The sequence below is a fragment of the Morone saxatilis genome, unplaced genomic scaffold (assembly GCF_004916995.1).
Source record: "Morone saxatilis isolate NCDOM2014 unplaced genomic scaffold, NCSU_SB_2.0 Contig7, whole genome shotgun sequence".
NCBI lineage: Eukaryota > Metazoa > Chordata > Actinopteri > Moronidae > Morone > Morone saxatilis.
In genome coordinates this window covers 5,544,410-5,566,172 of record NW_023340246.1, presented here as the reverse complement: position 1 = coordinate 5,566,172, position 21,763 = coordinate 5,544,410, and the positions used below count along the sequence as shown (strand labels likewise).

Below are 21,763 nucleotides of genomic sequence, written 5' to 3'. Positions count from 1 at the left end.
AAGGTGCACTCTATTCTCAATTATGGGATAGAGATTTATGGCTGAGTCTCCGGGTGGACCACACACTTTCCAGCAGAACACCTCCTAGCACTTCATATATTACTGCAAGACTTCCTGCCTATGTGAATGATTTGTTCCAAGTTACAGCATCTTGTAACACAGCAGTTTGTGTAAACGCAATTTGTTTCCAGTCTTCAATTACTGTATAAAATATGAGCATGTGTAGCCATTAGAGACAGTAACTATAATTAACAGCTACAGAAATTAATCTGACATGACTTGATGCATGTGTGCGTATCATTTTTATCTTAATTATCCTTCCTTTTTAGTCTTTACTTATTAGCTGCCAAATTCCAGACATCAAAATACAGACAGAAACAATAATTCAAACTGCCATCTGAGGGTTGTATCTGTGTTCTGGTGGTGTATTTTGGATCTCCGGGGCCTATTTGCCACTGATTGGTGTGGTGTAGTGCCATACATCAGATAATGGCATCTCTCTCAGGTTTCCTTCAGGGTCAGACACAAATTAATGCTCTGCTTCCTGTTGGCTGCTTGAGGCCGACAGCAGCTGTGGATCCAGGACTGCAGTCGGAGCTGAGAATTTTCAGAGGGGGCTGGGTGAAGTTTGTATCATACCACCGTCAAGATAAAACACCAATTTTAAGAATTATATTGAGATTAATCTCAGTTAAGCAATAATGATAGATCAGCCTAAGCACATAGTTTTATAAAGCTTCTGCATTCTTGCTCATTTGTGGGGAAAAACTCCGGCACAAAAGAAAGTGTGGATTTTTTCTTTCAGCAGCAACATCAACAGCAACAACCAATATTTTATATTAACTATGGGTCAACAAATATGTGTGAATTTGAAAGGAGTTGCTCCTTGTGATGAATTAGTAGTTTCCCGCAGCTCTGAGGAACTTAATAGCATCTTTTAAGCTCATTGTCATCAAAAAGCAGCTGTTTTCAACAACAAAGTTAGCAACTAGCTAATAAACATACTGATGCATTTAGCAGCTAAAGAGCCAGATTTCCCCTCAGGAGTTGGTGAAGGAAACAGAATTAAAGCGCCAGTCTGTAGGATTTAGTGGTATCTAGTGGTAAAGTTGCAGATCGCAACTATTTGAATATAGCTCAGACTTTTAAGGGAGTAAGAGAAACTACGGTGGGCGCAAAACTATAATAATGCATAATTGCCCTGTCTAGAACCAGTGTTTGGTTTGTCTGTTCTGGGCTACTGTGGAAACATGGCGGTTCAATATGGCGGACTCCATAGAAGAGGACCTGCTACCTCTGTAGATAAAACAGCTCATTCTAAGGTAACGAAAATAACAAAAACAATTCTTATTTTCAGGTTATTATACAGTAATGAAAACACATATGAATATTATATTCCATTTCTACCAATAGATCCTTAAATGTTACACACTGTGTGACAATTTGTGGAGAAACATTAAATAAAAGTGAATGTTTCGCTCATAATAGCACCGTTAGCACAATTTAATAAAACGGTCGCTTTTCTTTCAAATTTGTTCACACTTCGTGCCCCTTTGGGATATGAAATTAATGGTTTTGTATTTGAACAGACTCTTCTACGTTTTTGTGCAGGCCGAGCCGTTTTCCTACGTGATGATGGTACTGTTTACATTGGCTACATGAATCTGATTCTGCTTTTTAGCGAGGCCGGATCCAAGAGCGCAGACCTTTTCAGATTGCTTAGTTAACATGACCAGCCAAAGTCACCATGGCTGAAGAAAGAAAAGACCACCCACAGAAACACAAACTTTATCAGAGTAAAAGGAAATCAAATTCCCAAAAGCTCTATTTGAGTTCAAATAGTTGATGACGAAGCAAACTCTTCCTCACTTCACCTCTTTGGCTCAGCCACCTTAGGCTACATCCACACCACTACATTTAAATGATCTCCGCCCGGACCAGCATTTTAGCACACTTTGAGAAATAATCTCCATCCATACTGAGACGCCTGAAAATGCATATGAGATTACAATTCACCTACACTAGGCATGCACATGGAGGTGAAAGGGGAAGCAAGACAAAAATAATGAAGCAGAGAAACTTGACTGCTCTTCACAAAATCCTCCTGTTAAAACATTGTCCATAGTATTGTGTATTTGTCTCTCTTTTCCATCGTTGTATTTTCAATGTCTTTTTGTGTCTTTTTAAATATAGACAATATAACATCATTCTGTCAATGTTATGGTACAAACAGCAGAATCACCTTTTCTCTTTAATGCATTGTGCCAATATACAATACCTAGTGAGTGTAAGGCTAAACACACTAACAGCAGGCTAACCAAAATTAACATATACTATGTCCTATATGTCCTATATCCATGTATTAGTATACTTGTAGTCACACAACACTTATGCTCTCAAAGAACGTTTCGCCCATCTGTCGATTAATTCTGTCGAGTAATCTGTGGATTTAGCTGGGGGTAGTTTGATTTGTGTGCCTCACAATCATTGTGGCATCAGGTGCTTTCACTCAGGAGTTTTGTTTTGCTCGACAGGCTATGTTGTGGTTATATTAAATCTGCCCTCTGATATTTCAGTGTAGCTCTAGACCTTATACAGCAGCCCTGGGAAGATGAACCTCTCCCACTCAGAGACCTCTACTGACCTGACCGCGTCCGTCTCCTGGGCTAAGTGTGGTTTGCCAGGTGTGTGAAGAAGGGCCAGCACACACGTTCCAGGGCACCACATGGCTTCAGACAGCAGAGAGAGGTGTTCAGTCTAGTCCAGGGCGGACCAGAGTAAACACACTAATGAAACACTAATTGGACTCTACTTTCCCTTCTCTTGTGCACTGTGCACTGGCATGCACCTTGTCCTGTTCTGTCAGCAGGTTTCAAGACAGTGTGTGTTTCTTAATGTGTGTCCAAATAATTTCATAGTGGCCACCACACACACTCTTGTCCTTTACTAATACCGTCAATCAGCTTATTTTTACATGGAAGTGCATTTTCAGTATGTTTTGCCTTGTCTGTTCTTTCAGAGAGATCCGTAATGCAAAAAGTCTCACCTACATTGACCCAGAAGCCTTTAAAAATCTCCCAAACCTCAAATACCTGTGAGTATTTTCATTCTCATGTTCTTTTAAAAAAATCCTTTTTGTCATTGAATTCCACATATTGACAACATTATGGTAATCCAAAAAGATGAGAGGTGTATATTTAAAATGCTTAAGTCTGGTAATAATTTAGACATTTTAATCTATTCATAGCATTGTGTGCAACAGTATGGGCAAGACTGAGTCATGCTTCATTTGAGTTTAATGCAGTGGTACAGGTCGACTTCAGAAAAGTGACTGCACGCTAAACATTTTAGAAGAAATTCAACGTATTTGGCCAGAGAATGAAAGATGTCAATCTTATGTAAATTCTTGACTCTTGGCTAGAAAATTATAGGTTGTTGTTTCCCCGTTGCAAGTCAAAACTTTGGACTGATCTCAAGAAGTCCTCTAAGAATCCCTGGCTTGTAACCAGACAATTGGCCTATTTGGTGTCACACATAAATATGCCAGAATATGAAAGAATATGAAATGAATTGGGCTAGCTATTAAATGATGTCTTCTACTAAGCTCATATCTTTAGGACTGAATCATATACCATTTATTATAACATCTTTAAAGGAGCTGGTGTAGTCTCTGTTGTGTCTACTGTATGTCCTGACTGTTTCTATGCGCTCGCTATTTAGGGGGATTTTCAACACCGGCCTTACTTTTTTCCCTGACTTGAGCAACATCTACTCTAATGACATGAACTTCATACTGTAAGTTGATATAACTTCACAACTTTCAAACTAAGCAAACTAAGCACACTAATCGGTATTTCTGCTCGCTAAAACCGCTACTTGTAGCATTTTAATGTCAGCAATTAATTTGCCAAATTAATTCAGAGCCATTACTCTAACTATCATAAACCGACAAGACTGTCAGCAAGATGATGAGGCATTATCAGCTTTTCCATGCACTATATTTTACACTGTTTAAGGAACAGAAAGATGGATGTGTTCCTTCACTGCAAAGAGAGCTTTTAGGTTTTCAGGATTTTTGCAATGCCACAAGGAATAACTAATTAACGGGCAATGAACCAAAATCACTTATATGTTTATCCTCCTTTGTGTTCCCTTGTAAGAAAAAGGGGCACAGCATTGTAGGGATTATGGGAAATGTGGTCACAGTTTTGAGAAATGCTACCACTAACAAGACCACTTCCCTTCATAAATTTGATTATGTGTTATTGATATACAAAATGTAACATAAGCAGAGTTTGTACTTTCTGTGTGTGTGTGTGCTTGTGTGTGCATCTTTGAGTCACTCTTGTCTTTCCATGTATCAACCCTTGCACACATTTTTGCACCTTTGTGTCATCACCCTCTCAGCTGTATCTCATTTAATCATTCTACTGAGCCATAATACTTGAGAATGTGTTAATCAACTACATTCCTACCTATGCCACTTTTCCAGTGAAAGGTATTTATTAACACCACATAATTTCCTCTCTATTCGGTGTCTTCCTTTGCAGAGAAATTGTTGATCATCCCTACATCACTGAGATCCCAACCAACTCGTTCCGTGGGATCACCAGCGATGTGCTGACAGTGTAAGATATCTGCAAGAGCAACCACATACATGCACACATGCAGATATACCCATATACTCTACATGGATGTACAAAACAAAAGCAGCTCACACCTAATGCAATTACATATCAATATAATTTGTACAAAATGCATAGAGGGAAATGTGAACTAGATAGAAAATGTAGTTAATACATAGAGAGTGCTAAACACTGGTATTGTCCTTTATCCCTTGCTCCAATCCAAACCTTAAAATAGCCATTAGAAGGAGTGGGGATTGGCCAAAATTACCTCACTTTGAAACCATGTCCTCACTCTGAACTCACTTGAAGCTCACAAAGATAGCTAAAACAAGCACACAGACACTCAGCATGTGTGGTTATGTTTGGGGGTGAGGGAAGAGGGATTGCAATTTTAATCCACAAAACAGCATGTAACAGAAACAGAAACCATCAACATAGAATGTGAAATAAGTTGCTCCTACTTCTCCTACTTCTTATCTTTGTCACTGCTGCTTAGTGAAGAAGCTTCGACACATGGAAAATATTTGAATGTTACCGTATAAACTTCTTTTGTTGCAGGATGCTGTACGGAAACGGCTTCAGAGAAATCCAACATCATGCCTTTAACGGGACCAAGCTAGATCAAGTGTAAGTACTTTATGTTATGTGAACTGCTTAAGCACCTTTTATGATTAATTTGACAACATTTGGGGAAATATGCATATTTGCATATTTTCATTTTTGATGAGACATAGATGAAAAGACTGATACCACTCCAATGTGAAGCTACAGCCAGTAGCCAGTTAACTTAGCTTGACTGTAGCACAAAGACTGGAAACTGAGGGAAACTGTTGACATAGTACCAATATGACCTACCAGCACCTTTTAAAGTTCACCTATAACACGTCATATCTTATTTAATCCTTACAAAAAGCTAAGTGTAACAACAAGATGTTGTTTCAGTGGAGGTTATGTGTGGGATTATTTCAGTGTTTTTCCCTCAGTTTCTAGCATGGATGTATCATTAGAGCTGGATACCGGACCCAAAGATTGTGTCTATTCAGTCCAATAAGAATTTTTTGCCTGCTATATACGCCAAAAAGTTTTATCCAGGTTGACTTTGGGGTTATACTCCCGCTGGTCCTGCCCTCGAGTTCCCGCTCAGACCTTAGGCTTTACATTCTGATGACGTCATCGATATTTCATCCGCTTTTCATGGCTCAAGTTTTACAAATATAAATCCTCCATGGATCAAAAATTCATAATAGAAAGAGTCATATTTGACTTTGAGGTGTCTTGTCAATAGTTTTACCATCATCTTTTATGATGGTGGTCTATAGGAAAAATGCAATTTTCGGCCTGCAGATGAATTTTTGCTGCAATACAGCGAGTTGCCAGTTGGACAAATTGGAAGCAGGGCTAAGAGACGGCACTGTATTGAGGTTATAAATAATACATCCATGGAAATTAGCTAACTATCTAACTGTCGGCAAGAAGGAGAATAAGCACATTTCTCAAAATGGAAACTATTCCTTCAACAATTTCATTCAGTAGTTTCAGACACACATCTGCTAATCGAGACACACTGAATAACCAGAGCAGTGTGTAGTTATGTGTGTATTAGGTTTATGTGTTATTTTTTCACTTGATAAGCTTTCACTGTTTTAACAACATTTTATAATTTAATTGTTCATTAGTCCCCAAGTTTTTATTTATGTATCTGGTACAATATCTTTCACTGGGACACCAAAATCAGTCAATGTAAAGGTCTTACATATTTAGAAAAGAAATAGGTTGCTCAGTATTTTGCCTGGATTAAATCATTTCTGACATCTGGCATGTGTATTTCCTTACCCAAAATTGCACTACAAAAGCAATGGGATCACAGTTGGGTCTCTACAGGCCTTCTCATATGCACTCAAAAAGGGCCTAAGCCCAGCTCTTGATTAGTAAGCTGCAGTTCTCATGGGAAAATATGTTTCCAAAAGAGGGTATCAGGAAGTCTGCATTAAGAGTTCCCCTCTCCCATACACTCAGTGACACTGGACCCTAGATCTGTGTCAGACTTGAAGAAATCAATTTCACACCATTCAGTCGCCTCAGTTAGATAAATTACAAGTGAACGGGTAAGAATCGCCTCCTTGTCTCCTTTTGTCGCAACATGTTTTCTTTCTTCTTGTCACCCCTTGGTCCGGAATCCTGCATATTCAGGATATGAGGTATTAATGATATTAATTTACGACCTCTCTCGTCTTTTACAACACCTACACACATCCCAGGTTCTTATAAGAGCCTAATTAAGCCATTGGTCGGTCACTAGTGAGTCTTCGCCTATGGGTGTTTGTGTTGGCGTCTGACCTGCTCTGAGGAGAGAACTGATCCCACCTCAGCCTGACCAAGACAAACACACCCCTCACAGGTCTATTATCCGTATTAGATTTAAGGGATTCAGGGGGATGTGTAGTGAGGGTGAAGTGTGTTTAAGGAGTACGCCATCACATCTTATACTGTCTAATTTGAATCAACAACATGAGTGAGAGCTTTTACTGTCATGTTTCACCCCTGAAAAGAGAGAAAATAAACAGAGAAATGTGCAGTGATGAGGCTTGGGAAAATATTATGCCATGCCTCGCCTCCGTCAGTCTGATTGAAATGTGAGGGATTACTTTTCTCTTAATAAACTTAAATTTGTGCTTTCCTGTCCAGCGACCTTCACAGGAATAAGTATCTTACCAAGATGGATGAAAGGGCTTTCGCGGGCACCATCAGTGGCCCCATGCTTCTGTAAGTACCAGAAGGGCCGGAAATTTTAGCCTCTTATCAACTCTGTTTGCAATTACACACAATTATTCCATCACACATACAGTATCTTTAAATCTTGAACTTAATCATCTCAGTGTTAAACTCAGTTTTGTGACAGTTCTTTGCAGATTAAATTGTTCTATTACTATTACTGCCTAAAAAGCATTCAAATTCTAATCTGTTGTCTAAACAAATGTAATAAATTGATAAAGTTGATAAATTGGATCTTGGTGAAATATGGTTTTGGTTACATGCAGTGCTTGTAGCTTGCAACCTATAGCCTACGTTCAAGCAAAACTATGCAACTTTAAAAGAAGAAAAAACACACATATTCTCTTACAAATGAAATGTTGAACACATCAGCAAATAAATGCACCCTTGCTCAGTTTAATACTCTCAGGGGTCGTACTGCTACAGCCTTAACAGGTCTGGTATGACCAGTAGCTAAGGATAGCTAATGTTAGCAAGCTGGTGATAGATGTATAACGTACAGTACTGATTCACTGACAATACAACTTTTCTCTGTTTGTGCTACTGTTACTCTACTTTTGAGTATTTACTGGCTACAGTGTGTCCTATAACATGGGCAATATGGTTGCTTATTTGCTTTTTTAATTAGAGTTCAATGGAAGATCAATAGCTTTTGTACGGATTAGACAAACAAGATATAATGTGTTAATTAGTGAGCTTTGGAGAACTATTTTTCAAACATTTCTTTGGGTGGACAGTGGATGGATGGAGACGGAAAGTGCTATGACATGCAACAAAGGTCGCCATTTGGAATCTAACCGGTGACAATTGCAACCGTGCGGCCACGTGGCATGCGCTGTAAGCATTTTCCTACTATGGCTCTCCAGCAAACCATTCTTACATCAATAAATAATAGGCCTAGTTTGGTAATTTCATTATTTACACCATGTCAAGTTAGATTTCAACAATTTCCTCATCTATAATGTGCAGACTAGATGAGACATGTCTGCGGATGGGATAGCATATCATCAAAGACTAAAAATTATTCCTCCACAGCTGTGTCTTTGACCAAGAAATGTGAAACCCATTGTGTGCAAGCGTGAGAAGGAGAAACTTCCGACGTTTCTTTGATACTGTCGTCTTTTTTGCCATTCTCAAGGTTTTTAAAGCCGTGTCCCCATTTTTAAAGGTGTCCGATGCCAAAACCTTCTACCACAGCTATCTAGTTGCTGCTATGGCTCTGATCTAGCCATTAAGTGTCTGTTAGGTAAATGGGGTTCGTGTGCAGGTCTTCTTCCTCTGTTCCACTGAGGAACATGTCCTGAGTGAGGTCACCTCCATGAGGTCATGAGCTAAACATCTGGGAATGACAAAATCAGACTGACACAAAATCAGCCTGTGCTGTTTTTTTTACAGCCTTACACAATGTGCCCCATGAGAGGAAAGAAGAGCAGAGGACAGAAAAGTAAGAAGAGCAAATGGGACTAAAAAAGAACAATTGAGCTCTTAGCAAATATGAAATTTTTGGCTTTGGATATTTAATCTAATTAATCAGCAGATACAATGACTTAGAGGTTTAATGGGTTAGGAAACTAAAGAAAGCAAAAGAGAACTTGGCCTGTACTTGGCCCCTGGAAGGGGGGGAGTGGCCGGTGCTGAACAGCAGAATGTCCTGATAATGGGCTCACACAGAATGTTGGTGAGATTGTCAATCCCCTGCATGTCTTTGTCCCGATGAGGTTGAGCTGGCTTTGGCGTGACGGCCGAGCGCAAGAAATACCACATGTAATTGTTTAAAGATGATGAAAGAGTGAGAAGCTCACTCTAAGAAACAGATGGAGGGTGTTGTTTAATCCATCTATGAGCTCTCTGGTCTCATCATGTCTAGCTTCTCTGTAGATTTGCTGGTAGTACGTTTATTCCAGTGTTGAAAGGTAGTGGGTGGTTCAAGTAGTCAGATGAAAGTCTAGTACCCAGTATTATTTATTAGCATCGAGTAAGTGCATTATTGCATCTTATCAACTGTATCAGGGACATAGCTTAGCCCCATTTGTGACCTCAGCACTCCACACATCATTGCGTGATTCGGTCACATAACATTATTCCCAACATAAATCAAAACATTTCAAGGTATTCTCATGATTCCACAGATGTCGTTTATCTGCCTGGAAGGATGAAACGTTTGCCAGGCGCAAAACCAACATGAAATCCAATATTTCCATACACTACACTGACCACTGCCACAGCCTGTGGAGTGGACTTAACGTACGTTCCAGCAAAGAAGAGCACAGCTGGATTTGAATGCTGGTTTTGACCCAGGCAAACATTTTATCATTCCTGGCAGAAGGCAACCTGCAGCTGGACAGCAGGTAAAGAAATTGTTTAGAGAAGGCTGATGGGGTCATGAAGTAAAGTATGCAGTAAGGCTAGGACGTAGCCAAGAATGATCTGATTATCTTATCATGCAGTGGAGGTAACCCTGGTGCCCTCTCCTTTTCCTTTTATAACATAACACACTAACATTATTAGAGCCAAAAACAAAAATGTATGTCAATGCGTCTAATGTATCTTGTTAAATTCTTTAATTTTCTTATTGTCTTAAAGAGACGTGTCCCTGACAGGGATCACCACCCTCCCAACCACAGGTATGGATTCTCTCCGGGAGCTGAAGGCGCGCAATGCCTGGGCCCTTAAGAAACTGCCGCCCATCAAAACCTTCAAGCACCTTACCATCGCCAACCTCACCTACCCCAGCCACTGCTGTGGCTTCAAAAACCTGAAAAAAAAACGAGGGTGAGCTTTCGTCATTTCTTCATTTTGTGTTCGTCATCAAATGTACTTGTGCAAGTCAGAAAAGTCAAGTGGAGGCATCACCAAGAAGTGTGTCTTAAGTGTATAAAAGACAAACAGCGTCCAATAGAATGCTCTAGTAGTCCGTTCATGTGGATGATCTACCACAGCGAGTGGGGCAGCTGCACTTGTATGGTGTGGTTTTTGGCAGGGATTGAATCAACTCTCTGACGTGTTTACCTATAACTTCTTACAGTTCTTCCATAATTAGTGTCACTCATTGCTGTTATTGTAGGAAGAAGCTTGAGCCAGACTAATAATGACTCTCAAAACAGGAATCGGTTTTCTTCAACTGGATATATAAATTATTTGATTTGATTTGACACTTCGTGCTTGTGTGGATTGAAGCCAGGTGTGTTTTTTTGTCAAATGTAGGGCTACGGTATCTTATGCGTATTTGTGCGTATGTGTTTTTCAGCTTTTTGGAGTACATAATCTGTAACCTGACTGCTTTCTACGACCAGCATCACAAGCGCTCTGTGGGGCCCCTCCGCATTCCTTCCCTCCAAGGGGAGAGTGTGGTGGAAACAATCCCAGACCAGGAGCCAAACGACGGAGGCCACAGAGAGTCCCAGCAAGACTGGAGGAGAGGTGACTTCCACGGCAGCCTCCACTACCACGCCTACTTTGGGGGCCAGCCAGATGAGGATGTGGGTTTTGGAGAGACCCTCAAGAACCCCCAGGAGGACACCAGCCAAGACTTTGACAGTCGTTACGATTATGTGGTGTGTGAGGAGGGAGAGGAGGTGTCGTGTGCACCAGTGCCCGATGAGTTCAATCCTTGTGAGGACATAATGGGTTTTGGCTTCCTGCGAGTGTCTGTGTGGTTTGTGAGTCTGCTGGCTGTTCTGGGAAATGTGGTGGTGCTCCTGGTGCTGCTCACCAGCCACTACAAGCTCTCAGTCTCCCGCTTCCTCATGTGTCACCTGGCCTTTGCCGATCTGTGCATGGGGATTTATCTGCTGCTTATCGCCTCTGTAGACCTCCACACACGAGCCGAGTACTTCAACCACGCCATAGACTGGCAGACGGGCCCTGGCTGTGGACTTGCAGGATTTTTTACAGTCTTCGCAAGCGAGCTGTCTGTCTACACCTTGACGGTGATCACCCTGGAGAGGTGGTACGCTATCACCTTTGCTATGCGGCTGGATCGTAAGCTGCATCTGCACCATGCAGCGGTCGTGATGCTAGGTGGCTGGATCTTTTGCCTCCTCCTGGCCCTGCTTCCACTGGTTGGGGTGAGCAGCTATCAGAAGGTTAGCATCTGTCTCCCAATGGACACCCAGTCCACAGTGGCTCAGGTCTACATCTTGTCAGTTCTGGTCCTCAACATCCTGGCCTTTGTTGTTATCTGTGCTTGCTACTTCAAGATCTACTGCGCAGTGCACAACCCCCACTACCGTTCTGGATCCAAGGATACCAACATCGCCAAGCGCATGGCTGTCCTCATCTTCACTGACTTCTTGTGTATGGCGCCGATCTCCTTCTACGCCATGTCAGCCGTGCTGGACCGGCCACTCATCACTGTTTCCAACTCCAAGATTTTATTGGTGCTTTTTTACCCACTCAATTCCTGCGCCAACCCGTTCCTCTACGCCATCTTCACTAAGGCCTTCAGGGGGGATGTATTCATCCTCCTCAGTAAGGTGGGCCTCTGTCAGCAGCGAGCACAGTTGTTCAGAGGCCAGACAGTCTCGTCAAAGGGCAGCAGTGGGACATCTCAGGTCCGTAGAGACAAGGATAAGGTTAGAAAAGGTGGAAGTGGAGGCCAGGAAGAGGTTCCTATCCACCTGAAGATGTGCTCCGGACATACCTACCACCAAGCTGTCTGCCAGCAGACAAACCCTGAAGAGAGCCAGAGCCTGAACACGTGAGCCAAACACCAGCTCAAGGTACTAAAGCAAGACAGGTTCAGGTGGGAGAGGACAGGCCTTGAGGTGTTTGTGGACAGATCTGTTTGGATATTTAACAGAAAGCTCCAGTATTCTGTATCTGCTTCACTTTTCAGGCCAAGTTCATCTGTTTTCACAATTTCGGCTGTGATGATTTTATGGTTCCAGTTGTTGGAGAATATCATGTGTCACTGAAATATGAGCCAGACTTCATCTCACTTATAGTCCTTTGTATTTGGAGGGACTGGCTAGAATAGAACAGAGATTATTTAAAGGAAAATTAGTTAAGATAACAACTCAAACATACATATAGAACTATGAATAAAATCTATTTTTATTTTTTCAGTAGCTTTAATTGTATATTAAATATAATTTCAGATGATCTCTGCACAGTCTGGAATTGATATACAAGAAAATGTAACAGATTTTTTTAAGTACTTAATTTTCCTGTGATAAGAAGACCTTTCTGAGGAGCCCTATTTATACTTATTATGTTCAAGGACAGCCTGCTGGCTCAGTGCCGTTCACAGTGGAAACTTTATCCAGTTTATGAAATTATAAAAACACTGCATTTCTCATTGTCTTATCAATACCTCTCTTAACGTGTGGATCAAAACAGAACACATTGTATGCAATTTCTTGGATTTCTTTTATTTACCTGAAACTGAAAAGTAAATATGGACAATAGTACTTGACTATGATGCTGGAAAGAGTGTTTTCACAGTGCAAGTTGACTGTGTATGTGGCTTACACATGTACCAAATTGATGTATCATTTTCTTAGATTCATAAAATATTTGTGTACTTCAGTTCTTTATGTTTTTGTGAGTTTTTTAATGTAACCAAATATTGTTACTTTCACTTTTTTCATGTTGATCCAGCAAAGCAGTTTGCATAGTTACGTCCTCATCTCCAGAGAGCATGTGATCCAATTACAAAAGTAAACACAAGACATATTTTGATTATTAGAAATTTTCTACAAATTACAGACAGGTATGATAATCACAAGTGTATACTGTTAAAGCCTTGTCTCTCCTATGGAATGTCATGGTTGTTTTTTTAGCATGATCGTGATATTTTTCCATCCTCTTATGGAAACAAGTGACTTATACAATCAGAAGAGATAGCTTTGCCTTCACAGGGAGAGCTTAAAGCAAATACAGCTGGGACACGTGTGAGCTGCACCGCTGTAACTTGTGCGATATTGAGCCATTATGAGTTAAAGGACACCCTCTGGCTCTGCCAATGGCAGCTTAACATCTGGTTAGCATTTCATCTGCTGGGTGACATTTTTTCAAGGAACTATACAGATGAAATGCTAACCTTTCCAGGAAAGAGGGATCATTTCAGACCTTTTTTAATTTTGCTTGCAAAGTGGTCATGAAGATATTTGACCAGACTGCTGGACAGTTTGTTTCAGTGTGAAAAATATAGCACAACAATCCCCACTCTATATTACTGTGAGTCTGAAATGGTCGAAACCTCAAAACTGGAAGGATTTCTCGTTTTAAAGTTGAAAAAATTAAGAGTGGCATCTGCTCGCTGTGTTCCAGACTTGACTCACATTGTAAATTCCTAACAGACTAACAGGACATCATTTTCAGCTGAATGTTTTCCACAGCTTCAAGTCCATCTCCTCCAATCACCCATTAACAACAATCCAGTGTGGACCCTTCAAATGCTAAGCACATAGAGTTGGAGCATGATGTGCCTGGCTGCGTTTGTGAGGGCCTCCTCCCTTCCACTGCCAGTTAGTGTTAACTCACAGTTTACAGTTGTTTCACGAGTGGGTGCATGTCAAGGTTTATAAAAATCAATATCACTGCACATTTGCGTGAGTGACACAGAAATCCTTTGTTTTCTGAAAGCCATCGGGAATTATCATACAAGATATCAGAGAATAGTGGGTTGTGAGCGTCTGGGTCCGCAACTTAACTAATAGACAGGAAGGGCCGAACGAACTGATCGAGACTGGATTTGTTTTGACATTCTTCATGTAGCTGCTTCTCAGGCCTGCCTGATCATTCCTCTCCCGGTATTTCAAATAAACCCATCTCTGAGCCGTTCCCCAAATAAGCAGGGAAGGGCCAGACGATGCCCCTCTAACACTAGATTAGGTTGCCAAACTCAAATACAGTGGGAAAAGAATCATGAATAGGACTGAACAGAGAAGCTGAGGTTTCTGTCAGGATACATAGAAGAGTCTTGGCTGCTCAGAGGAGGTCAAAGTCTTTAAGTATCCATCCAGCTCTTGTTCCTGGGAACATAAAATCCCTGCATTTATGATGTTCCTTACGTTATTCCACGGGCCAGTAGGCATGGATGGTCCTCTTGAACAGTCAAGTCCCCCTCTCACAGAAATCTCTTTTAACTACTAGAGCGAACCATAAAGTTGAAGTGAATGAAAACATTTGTCCCTGTGTTGTTGTGAAAATGGTTCAACTCATCTTAACAGTAATGTAGGACACAAGTTTATATTATACTTGTATTTTCACCAAACATTCACCATACAGTTGAACAATCTACATCCATGGAGGACAATAAGAATCCCACTGTGTTTTATCTATTTGTGTAGATGTCTGGGCCATTACAAAGTCATTGGCATTGCCCAGGTGGAGTGCATGGCACGCAACCAAAATGACTAAATTAGGATGCCATATTGTTCATTAAATGTGCACAGGAGGAAAACCTGGCTGAAGGCCTCTGTCAACAAATAAAGTGTTTCAATTACCTAAGTATGCCAACTTCAGCGGATGCAATTGGTGGTAAATGGGGCTAATTACTTGCTCACTGAACCTTGCAAAGGACTGCTCTTGGTACAACTTTAAGATCTCCTAATAGTTACCAAAAGGCTTGTCACATTACATAAGATGGAAGGAAACGTGTGTTTAGCAGTGCACCAGCAGACAGACACATACTGACTTGAAACACAAAGTTTGTCTTGACTTGGGACTTAACTCGAGACTTCATAGCCAAGACTTGAGATTTACTTGTGGCTTGTAAAACGACTTTCTGCCTATCGGACACACATAGGTTCATAATGGGACACTGTAAAAGGCATGGGACAATGGAGGAAACCCAGGAAAGGAGGAATCTCCATTAGAAATGGATAGAGGCTCTTTGTCTCAAAGAGCTTCACATTTTCTGAGGCCACGGTCAATTCAACATGCCACAGCCAACAGGCCTGGCTACTACATTCCACTGAAGCCTACAAACTCTATTTTGCCATGCAGCTGATTGGCAGTCACCGTCAGTTAGCTGGTAAGCAGAGAAAGCTATAGTCTAAGCAAGACATCTCCAGGGCCTCATTATAAGCCTCATTCGGCAGCAGCTCAGACTCTTATGTCTGAGTGCCCAGGAGTAGCAACAGGGCCCACTTCATCAGAAGCAGCCAGGGATACATTCTTCCTCCACTAGGTCGGTTCAGGCTTGAATAAGTCTTTGTGAAGCATGATATAGTGTAGAAGTGACAGCCCACCTCAAATCCATTTACAATCAAGGGCAGAAATCTCCATGTAATTTCTGATTCCGCTTTAATCCCAGACAGCACCACACCTTTATCTCATAATTACCCACAAGGAAATACACAGGGATTGTATCAGTTTGGGTAGGAATTAGTGGAAAGGCAGAGAGAACGCCCATGCTGTGCATGCCCTGACAGCTATCCAGATGCTGGATTATAAAGCTAGAAAAGTGAAATAGAAGACAGGCTGGGGAAGATTCTGGGTCTCAGACATTCATGTTCCATCAGGGGTAGTATGGAAGTGATTCCCAACCACCCCGTACCACAGGGGACACTGCATAAACAGTTAGACAGCATATGTGGAAAGATTAGAGTAACTCAGCTCATTTAAGATTCGATTAAAGAATATACACATATTGAGTCAACTATACAACCTGAACACTACATTGTGATTTAGTGTAGCAAAAACTAGTTAGTAAGTGGGCTGAAAGGTTTAATCAGTTAACTAAGCTTCGATAAATTGTTTTAGGGTCCAATGCGTAACATTAAGTAAGATGGTGTGTAGTCACAATCAAAATTAGAATCGTATTTTTGTTACCTTAGAATGAGATGGTTGGCACAGGTCGCCTTCCGTGGAGGCTGCCATCTTGAACTGCTAAGTTTCTACAGTAGCTCAGAATAGACAAACCAAACACTGGCTGTACATAGGGCCATTTGCATGTTTTGTGCATTTTGAGGCCACCGTAGTTTCTCTCTCAGTGTTGCAATCTGCAACTACACTGCTACATGCCACTAAATCCTACACATTGGACCTTTAAATAAATAGTTAGCAATGGATAAACACTTTAGATTGCTAAAAGCAACTGGCAAATAGTTGAAATACAGCTAAAAGTTATGGATAATGAAATAATTAAAGAAAACTGATTAAAGATGCAAAACAGTAACAGATAGTAATAATAAAGGATGAATGTCTGAAATAGGTAATTAATAAATCAGACACATTTGAACCATAGTGGTGAATGATGATGAAGGCGTACTGGACTTCAACTTTAAGGCCGTGCAGGTAAGTCTGACAAAAACTACCAGTGTAGTAAAGTAATACAGCAAGTGCTTCAAGACTATTTGACTTGAATAGAGGTTCACAATGATACTGATGTATTCACCTGTTAAAAAATAAGGCGTTTTTTTTTTTCCAGAAAGGAAACTTATTGTATTCACAGTAAAGCCTTCTGAGTTTTGTTTCAAACTTGATTTAATTGAAAAAAGTGTGATGAATATGAACAATACAATTCCTTAATCCATGTGAACAGCTGCTAGAACACACGACAAAACAATTAGACAGCAGTGAATACATTTTTAATAGACATCCTTTTCATTGGGTCATCTATCATTCTTGACTACTGGAAAACTGAAATGAAGTTCAAAAGGCACACGCAACATTCAACAATAAGGAGATGAACATAAAATAATGAGCGGATTTGATTTGGATGACTAATAACCACGGACAGCTGCTGAATGATGACCTGGAAGGATTTCACTCCATTTTTTCTTGAAACAGCGCTCTGCTTTAAAAGTCTCCCTTGGCACATTTATTATATTTATTTGAAAGAGTGATTGGGTCATTAACAGTATTTAAATTGACAGTCTTCATGGACAGTTTGTTTTCAGTGAACATAATAAAAGATGCAATTCATTTTAAGCCATTGGGGAAAAAATCTGAAATAAAAAAAATTAAATTTTCCATTTAGTTCATGTGTGAAAATGCACAAAAACAATCTTATTTTTCACTTCTTGGTTCTACCAGTGACCATATCAGTGCGTGCTTGGTGACGTTAATGGTGTTTCTTTGAAATACATACAACCCTATGGAGCCAACCATCAACCAAATTGACACAACAGTCAAAAAACACGTACTTTATTTCAAATTGCTGCAACAGGGGCACTAAAAACAAACTGCAGAGAAACACACAGGCCCCCGAGTTCAACTCACTTCGATAGAAAATATTCTCTTTTAAAAGTCATGGATAAAATGAAAGCACAGGAGAACATATGGTGGACGAAATGACTTGGAACGCAGCGTCAATGTAGCTTTGTCCAGCCAACAGAAAAAAAAGGAACACTTATTAGATTATAAGAGCACAGTTTGGTGCGGCTTTCCAACCTTTCAAAATATAGAACATTTCATGAACTTTCAGGAATAAATAAGAAAAAAAAGACACCATCCTGCCTCCACCAAAAAAATAAAAATAAAAAATCCAAACAAATTTTACTGTTTCAACTGTGACATTTTGAGATTATGGGGTGTGCAAGAAAAATAAACTAATACACTTTCAGAGAAAAGCGGTGACAACACACACATCAGTCAACATACACTCACCACATGCCCATACAGTCAGCCACTGTCTCCCTCTCAAACACACACACACTCACACACACACACACAGAGAACAGAGCACGCTGTGGCTATTGATTAACTTGACTGACTGATTTCACAACACATTGATAAACTGACAGTGCAAATTTTCAGACGGCTGCAGAGAACTAAAATAAGAGCAAAGAAGATACACCAATAGGACAAACTTTCAGACATTTTGTACAATTTTTAAATGAATTCAGTGTTGGATCTGCTCTCTTTTTTTGTTATGTTTTGGGACAAAATATGGAATGAAGCTCCAGAGAAGCCGAAAATAACTGTATTTTTGGATTAAACACTCCTTAGAAGATTAAAAAAATGCCTTTAAATTTTGCTATAACTATTAGTTATTTTAGGATTTGTGTGATTTTTTTTACCTTCTTTGCCTTAACCCATCATCAAATACATTTTAAAAAATGTTTAAAACAATAACAGGTTGTTAACTACATAAAACACTCTGGAGCACCATTTTCATAAACATGAATTGAGACAGAATTACGATCCAAGAACAAAAATTAGAAGCCAAAAGGTGATTCTGGCCGTTCTAAAGGCAGCAATCTTGACTGGTGGCACTAAGTTTGGACTTAAATGTAGACACGAGTCAATCCAGTCAACCGACTACAGTGCATCATGAAGGAGTTTCTCATCTACGGGGTTATAATGAATGACCTCTGACCTCCTGTGACGGGGCAGGTCAGGTCACCCTGGTCCACTACACCTGTACGATGTGAAATGCTTTCCAATGTGTGTGAATTTTCTCAGGAACAAAAAGGTAGAGAAGCCTGGAAGAAGCAAAAAAAGATCAAGAACGCTCTGTTCACAGGCTTTCCCTTCCCCTGTAGGTTTCTCATCTCGCAAGGCTAGTCGAGTGTTTATGACGACACCCAGGTTTTACGGTACCTCACAGTCCTTTGGGTTTGTCAGAGTTCTCAAAGACTCCGAAGTTGTTTCCTGAAACGAATCCAGTCACAGGATATGGAAGGATATTGAAGTGTCTGTTAACTGGATAGAAGGAGTTACAGAGTTCCTGCTCCTGTTGCTTTGTCTGGTGTTTTTCTCTACTTCACCATTCGGCATCCCCAATGGCTTTGGAGAAGACATAGTCTCTCCCATTCAGATTCATAATCCCGTCCTTCAGGTGGAATTTCCATTTGTTCTTACTTCTGTGAATCTGGGGAGTAAAGAGAAGGAAATGAACGTTGTGGGATATGATCATGGACAGATGGACACCGTCTCATCTTACAGTGGACGCAGTCTCTAATATCTTTAGCCAACACATGACTGCGATATTAATCATTAATGGTGAATGAAAGGGTGATATTTTTTATTACTAAAGAAAAAGACTGTTGGCCAATTGTTAGTCGTGCGCACACACACACATGCAGGTCGACTGAGTTTTGTTGTGTCATATTCTCCCACAGAATATTTCATATCATTTCTCACCTTGTCGTACTGGCACACCACTACATTCTCTGTATCAAACAGCTCCTGGTCCTCCTCATCACTGACATCATCCCCACTGTTCAGTGGCTCCTGACGAGGAAACCAAACCAACACGTTCAGCAGAGCGATATTTAATGTTCTAGATGTGGTGCAAAAGCTTGTGAAACAGAATGTCTGGTCTGTACAACATTAAAACACAGAGTGGCTGACTGTGGCGAGCGGATTGTGTTGGAGCAGAAACACATGAGTGATTTATCCACATTTATTATCTAGGGACAAGACAATGTCATTACACAGTAGGACTATTTTATCCCTAACAGGAGGGAGACCTCTTAGATTATATTGCTTTTTGCCGGTTGAACTCACCTCTTCCACCTGCCCATCCTCTCCCCCATCCTTGTCCTTCTCCTCATCATCATCTTCATCATACTCCTCCTCCTCATCCTCGTCCTCTTCTGAGGAGGTGTCGCCGGTGCCGTCCACCTGCAGCATCATAGGGGGCTGCTGGGCCTGAGGCTGGGGCTGAGCCTGGGGCTGGGCTTGCTGCTGTGGTTGGGCCTGTGGTGCAGCTGCACCCTGGGCCTGCTGAACCTGCTGGACCTGAGCTGTTGCTGCCTGACCAGGCTGCGCCGCCATAGCTGCTGCCTGCATCACCTAATGGGAAGAGGGCCCCAGAATAGAACACAGTGATTGTCGGGTCATTAGTCTAATTAGCAAGTTAGAGTTGACAGAACAGCATAAATATATGTATATGGCATTTACAGATATGGAAAAAGCAATTAAATGGCTAATGGAGGAATTGAAGAAGTGCTGACCTGTGTATTGCCTTGGACTTTGTTTCCTGAAGCTAAGACAATCTGCTGCGGCTGGATGATGACGCCTGTTTGCTGGGGCAGGCCTCCCTGCAGGGGAGCCAGGACCTGCACAGACAAACCACAAGAACCCACCTTTGACAAAAACTCTAAGATAAACGTCAGTTTATTGTGTTGTTGTATTCTTCAAGCAACAGTACTGCTGTGTTGAAAAACAGAGAAGCTGTACTCTGGCTCCTCGTGTAGTGATGGATTTAAACTGTATTTCACTAGTGCTGGTTCATGTGAGACGTCACTGACTGAAGGTCATGGATATATTTCTTAGAGGAGAGGGTTATGTTTTGGGTAGTCAAGTGTCCTCCTTGTTCCCCAGAATTATTTCATGTATTTCTTGGCATTTCTTTTTCCGTAAGTCAGGTTTATTTCCACAAGCTGGTTCTTCCACTGCTTCAACAGCAGAAGACCACAGCCGTTATTGAACTCACTTGTCACGGACAAATTACACACTGGCTGTCAATTATTAGAAACTATGAGTTGTCGATTGTTGTTGTTCTAAAGACCACAAATAAACAAGGGACATGCAGACATGTTGCACTTCGAGGTACTTTACTTTTCAAAATGTGTGCCTCCGTTTACCAAAGCGAGGTGTTCCTACCTGTCTAATGGAGCATACCTGCTGTATGACCGGTGCCTGCACGCCGCCGGGCTGCATCTGCTGCTGCAGGAGGATCTGCTGCTGGGGCTGCTGGATGATGTACTGAGCCCCATTGGGAGCACGGACCACCTGCAGGATCTGACCTGAGAGACCACAAAACAGAAAATAAACCATGAGTGCTTACATTGGGCTATCTGAATATCAAAGTATTTCTTCACCATTTGATGCACAGATACACTTGTGAGGGCTTTACCTTGGCTGGTGATGAGCTGTTGGTATGGGGTGACCCCTGTAGGCAAAGCAAGGGTTGCTGCAGTAGCTGCTGCACTCTAGAGGAGAAGAGGAAAACACACATTTAAGAGTGACTGAAACACAGCAGGGAGGTACACACTCACTCATACACACACAAACACCAAGTCCACAGGCAAAGGCCTTAGGCAGGGTTCAAGAATGAAGAAAACAAGACTGTTTTAGGTGTTTACGGTTGTCAAGGTGTAAATATTCTTTAGTGGGTATTAAAAATACACTCCTGGTGTACACACACACACACACACCTTTGACTCTAGTGTTAAGTACATTTCTCTGGAGAGATTGTAATATATTTATGAAATACAGCACAACATCTTCTCAATTAAAGCACTAATATTTATATTCCTTTGCTGTGGTGATAAAAGCAGCTGTTCCTAATTTGCATTACTTCATTTTATCTGCCAGGTTCGATGGTGAAAGGTTGGAAATTTGCAAGTGAAGCTTAAAAAAGGTGTTTGAGAATTAAGACAAAAAAAAACAAACAAGGTTTTCTACAACAGCACAGATGTCTGGCCAAACGGAAGTGTTGTTGAGTAGGAAGTACAAAG

The 21,763-nt window shown here is 41.0% G+C and overlaps 2 protein-coding genes across 2 annotated transcripts in view; one reads left to right on the top strand and one right to left on the bottom strand.

The window, feature by feature from the left end:
- tshr (thyroid stimulating hormone receptor) overlaps positions 1–13,024 on the top strand; it is a 23,251-nt gene extending 10,227 nt beyond the window's left edge. Inside the window, exons 4-10 of the mRNA XM_035679049.1 lie at positions 3,020–3,094; positions 3,721–3,795; positions 4,551–4,628; positions 5,187–5,255; positions 7,314–7,391; positions 9,984–10,172; positions 10,648–13,024. Of these exons, the coding sequence (XP_035534942.1) occupies positions 3,020–3,094; positions 3,721–3,795; positions 4,551–4,628; positions 5,187–5,255; positions 7,314–7,391; positions 9,984–10,172; positions 10,648–12,103 (2,020 nt within the window). The 3' untranslated portion in view covers positions 12,104–13,024. The remainder of the gene's footprint in view (positions 1–3,019; positions 3,095–3,720; positions 3,796–4,550; positions 4,629–5,186; positions 5,256–7,313; positions 7,392–9,983; positions 10,173–10,647) is intronic.
- A 4,457-nt stretch (positions 13,025–17,481) lies between these two features.
- The window catches only part of gtf2a1 (general transcription factor IIA, 1), an 8,286-nt gene continuing 4,004 nt past the window's right edge, over positions 17,482–21,763 (bottom strand). Inside the window, exons 5-10 of the mRNA XM_035678680.1 lie at positions 21,160–21,235; positions 20,925–21,049; positions 20,255–20,359; positions 19,806–20,093; positions 19,440–19,529; positions 17,482–19,167 (exon numbers count right to left, since the gene is read on the bottom strand). Coding sequence (XP_035534573.1) covers positions 19,060–19,167; positions 19,440–19,529; positions 19,806–20,093; positions 20,255–20,359; positions 20,925–21,049; positions 21,160–21,235 — 792 coding nt within the window. The 3' untranslated portion in view covers positions 17,482–19,059. The remainder of the gene's footprint in view (positions 19,168–19,439; positions 19,530–19,805; positions 20,094–20,254; positions 20,360–20,924; positions 21,050–21,159; positions 21,236–21,763) is intronic.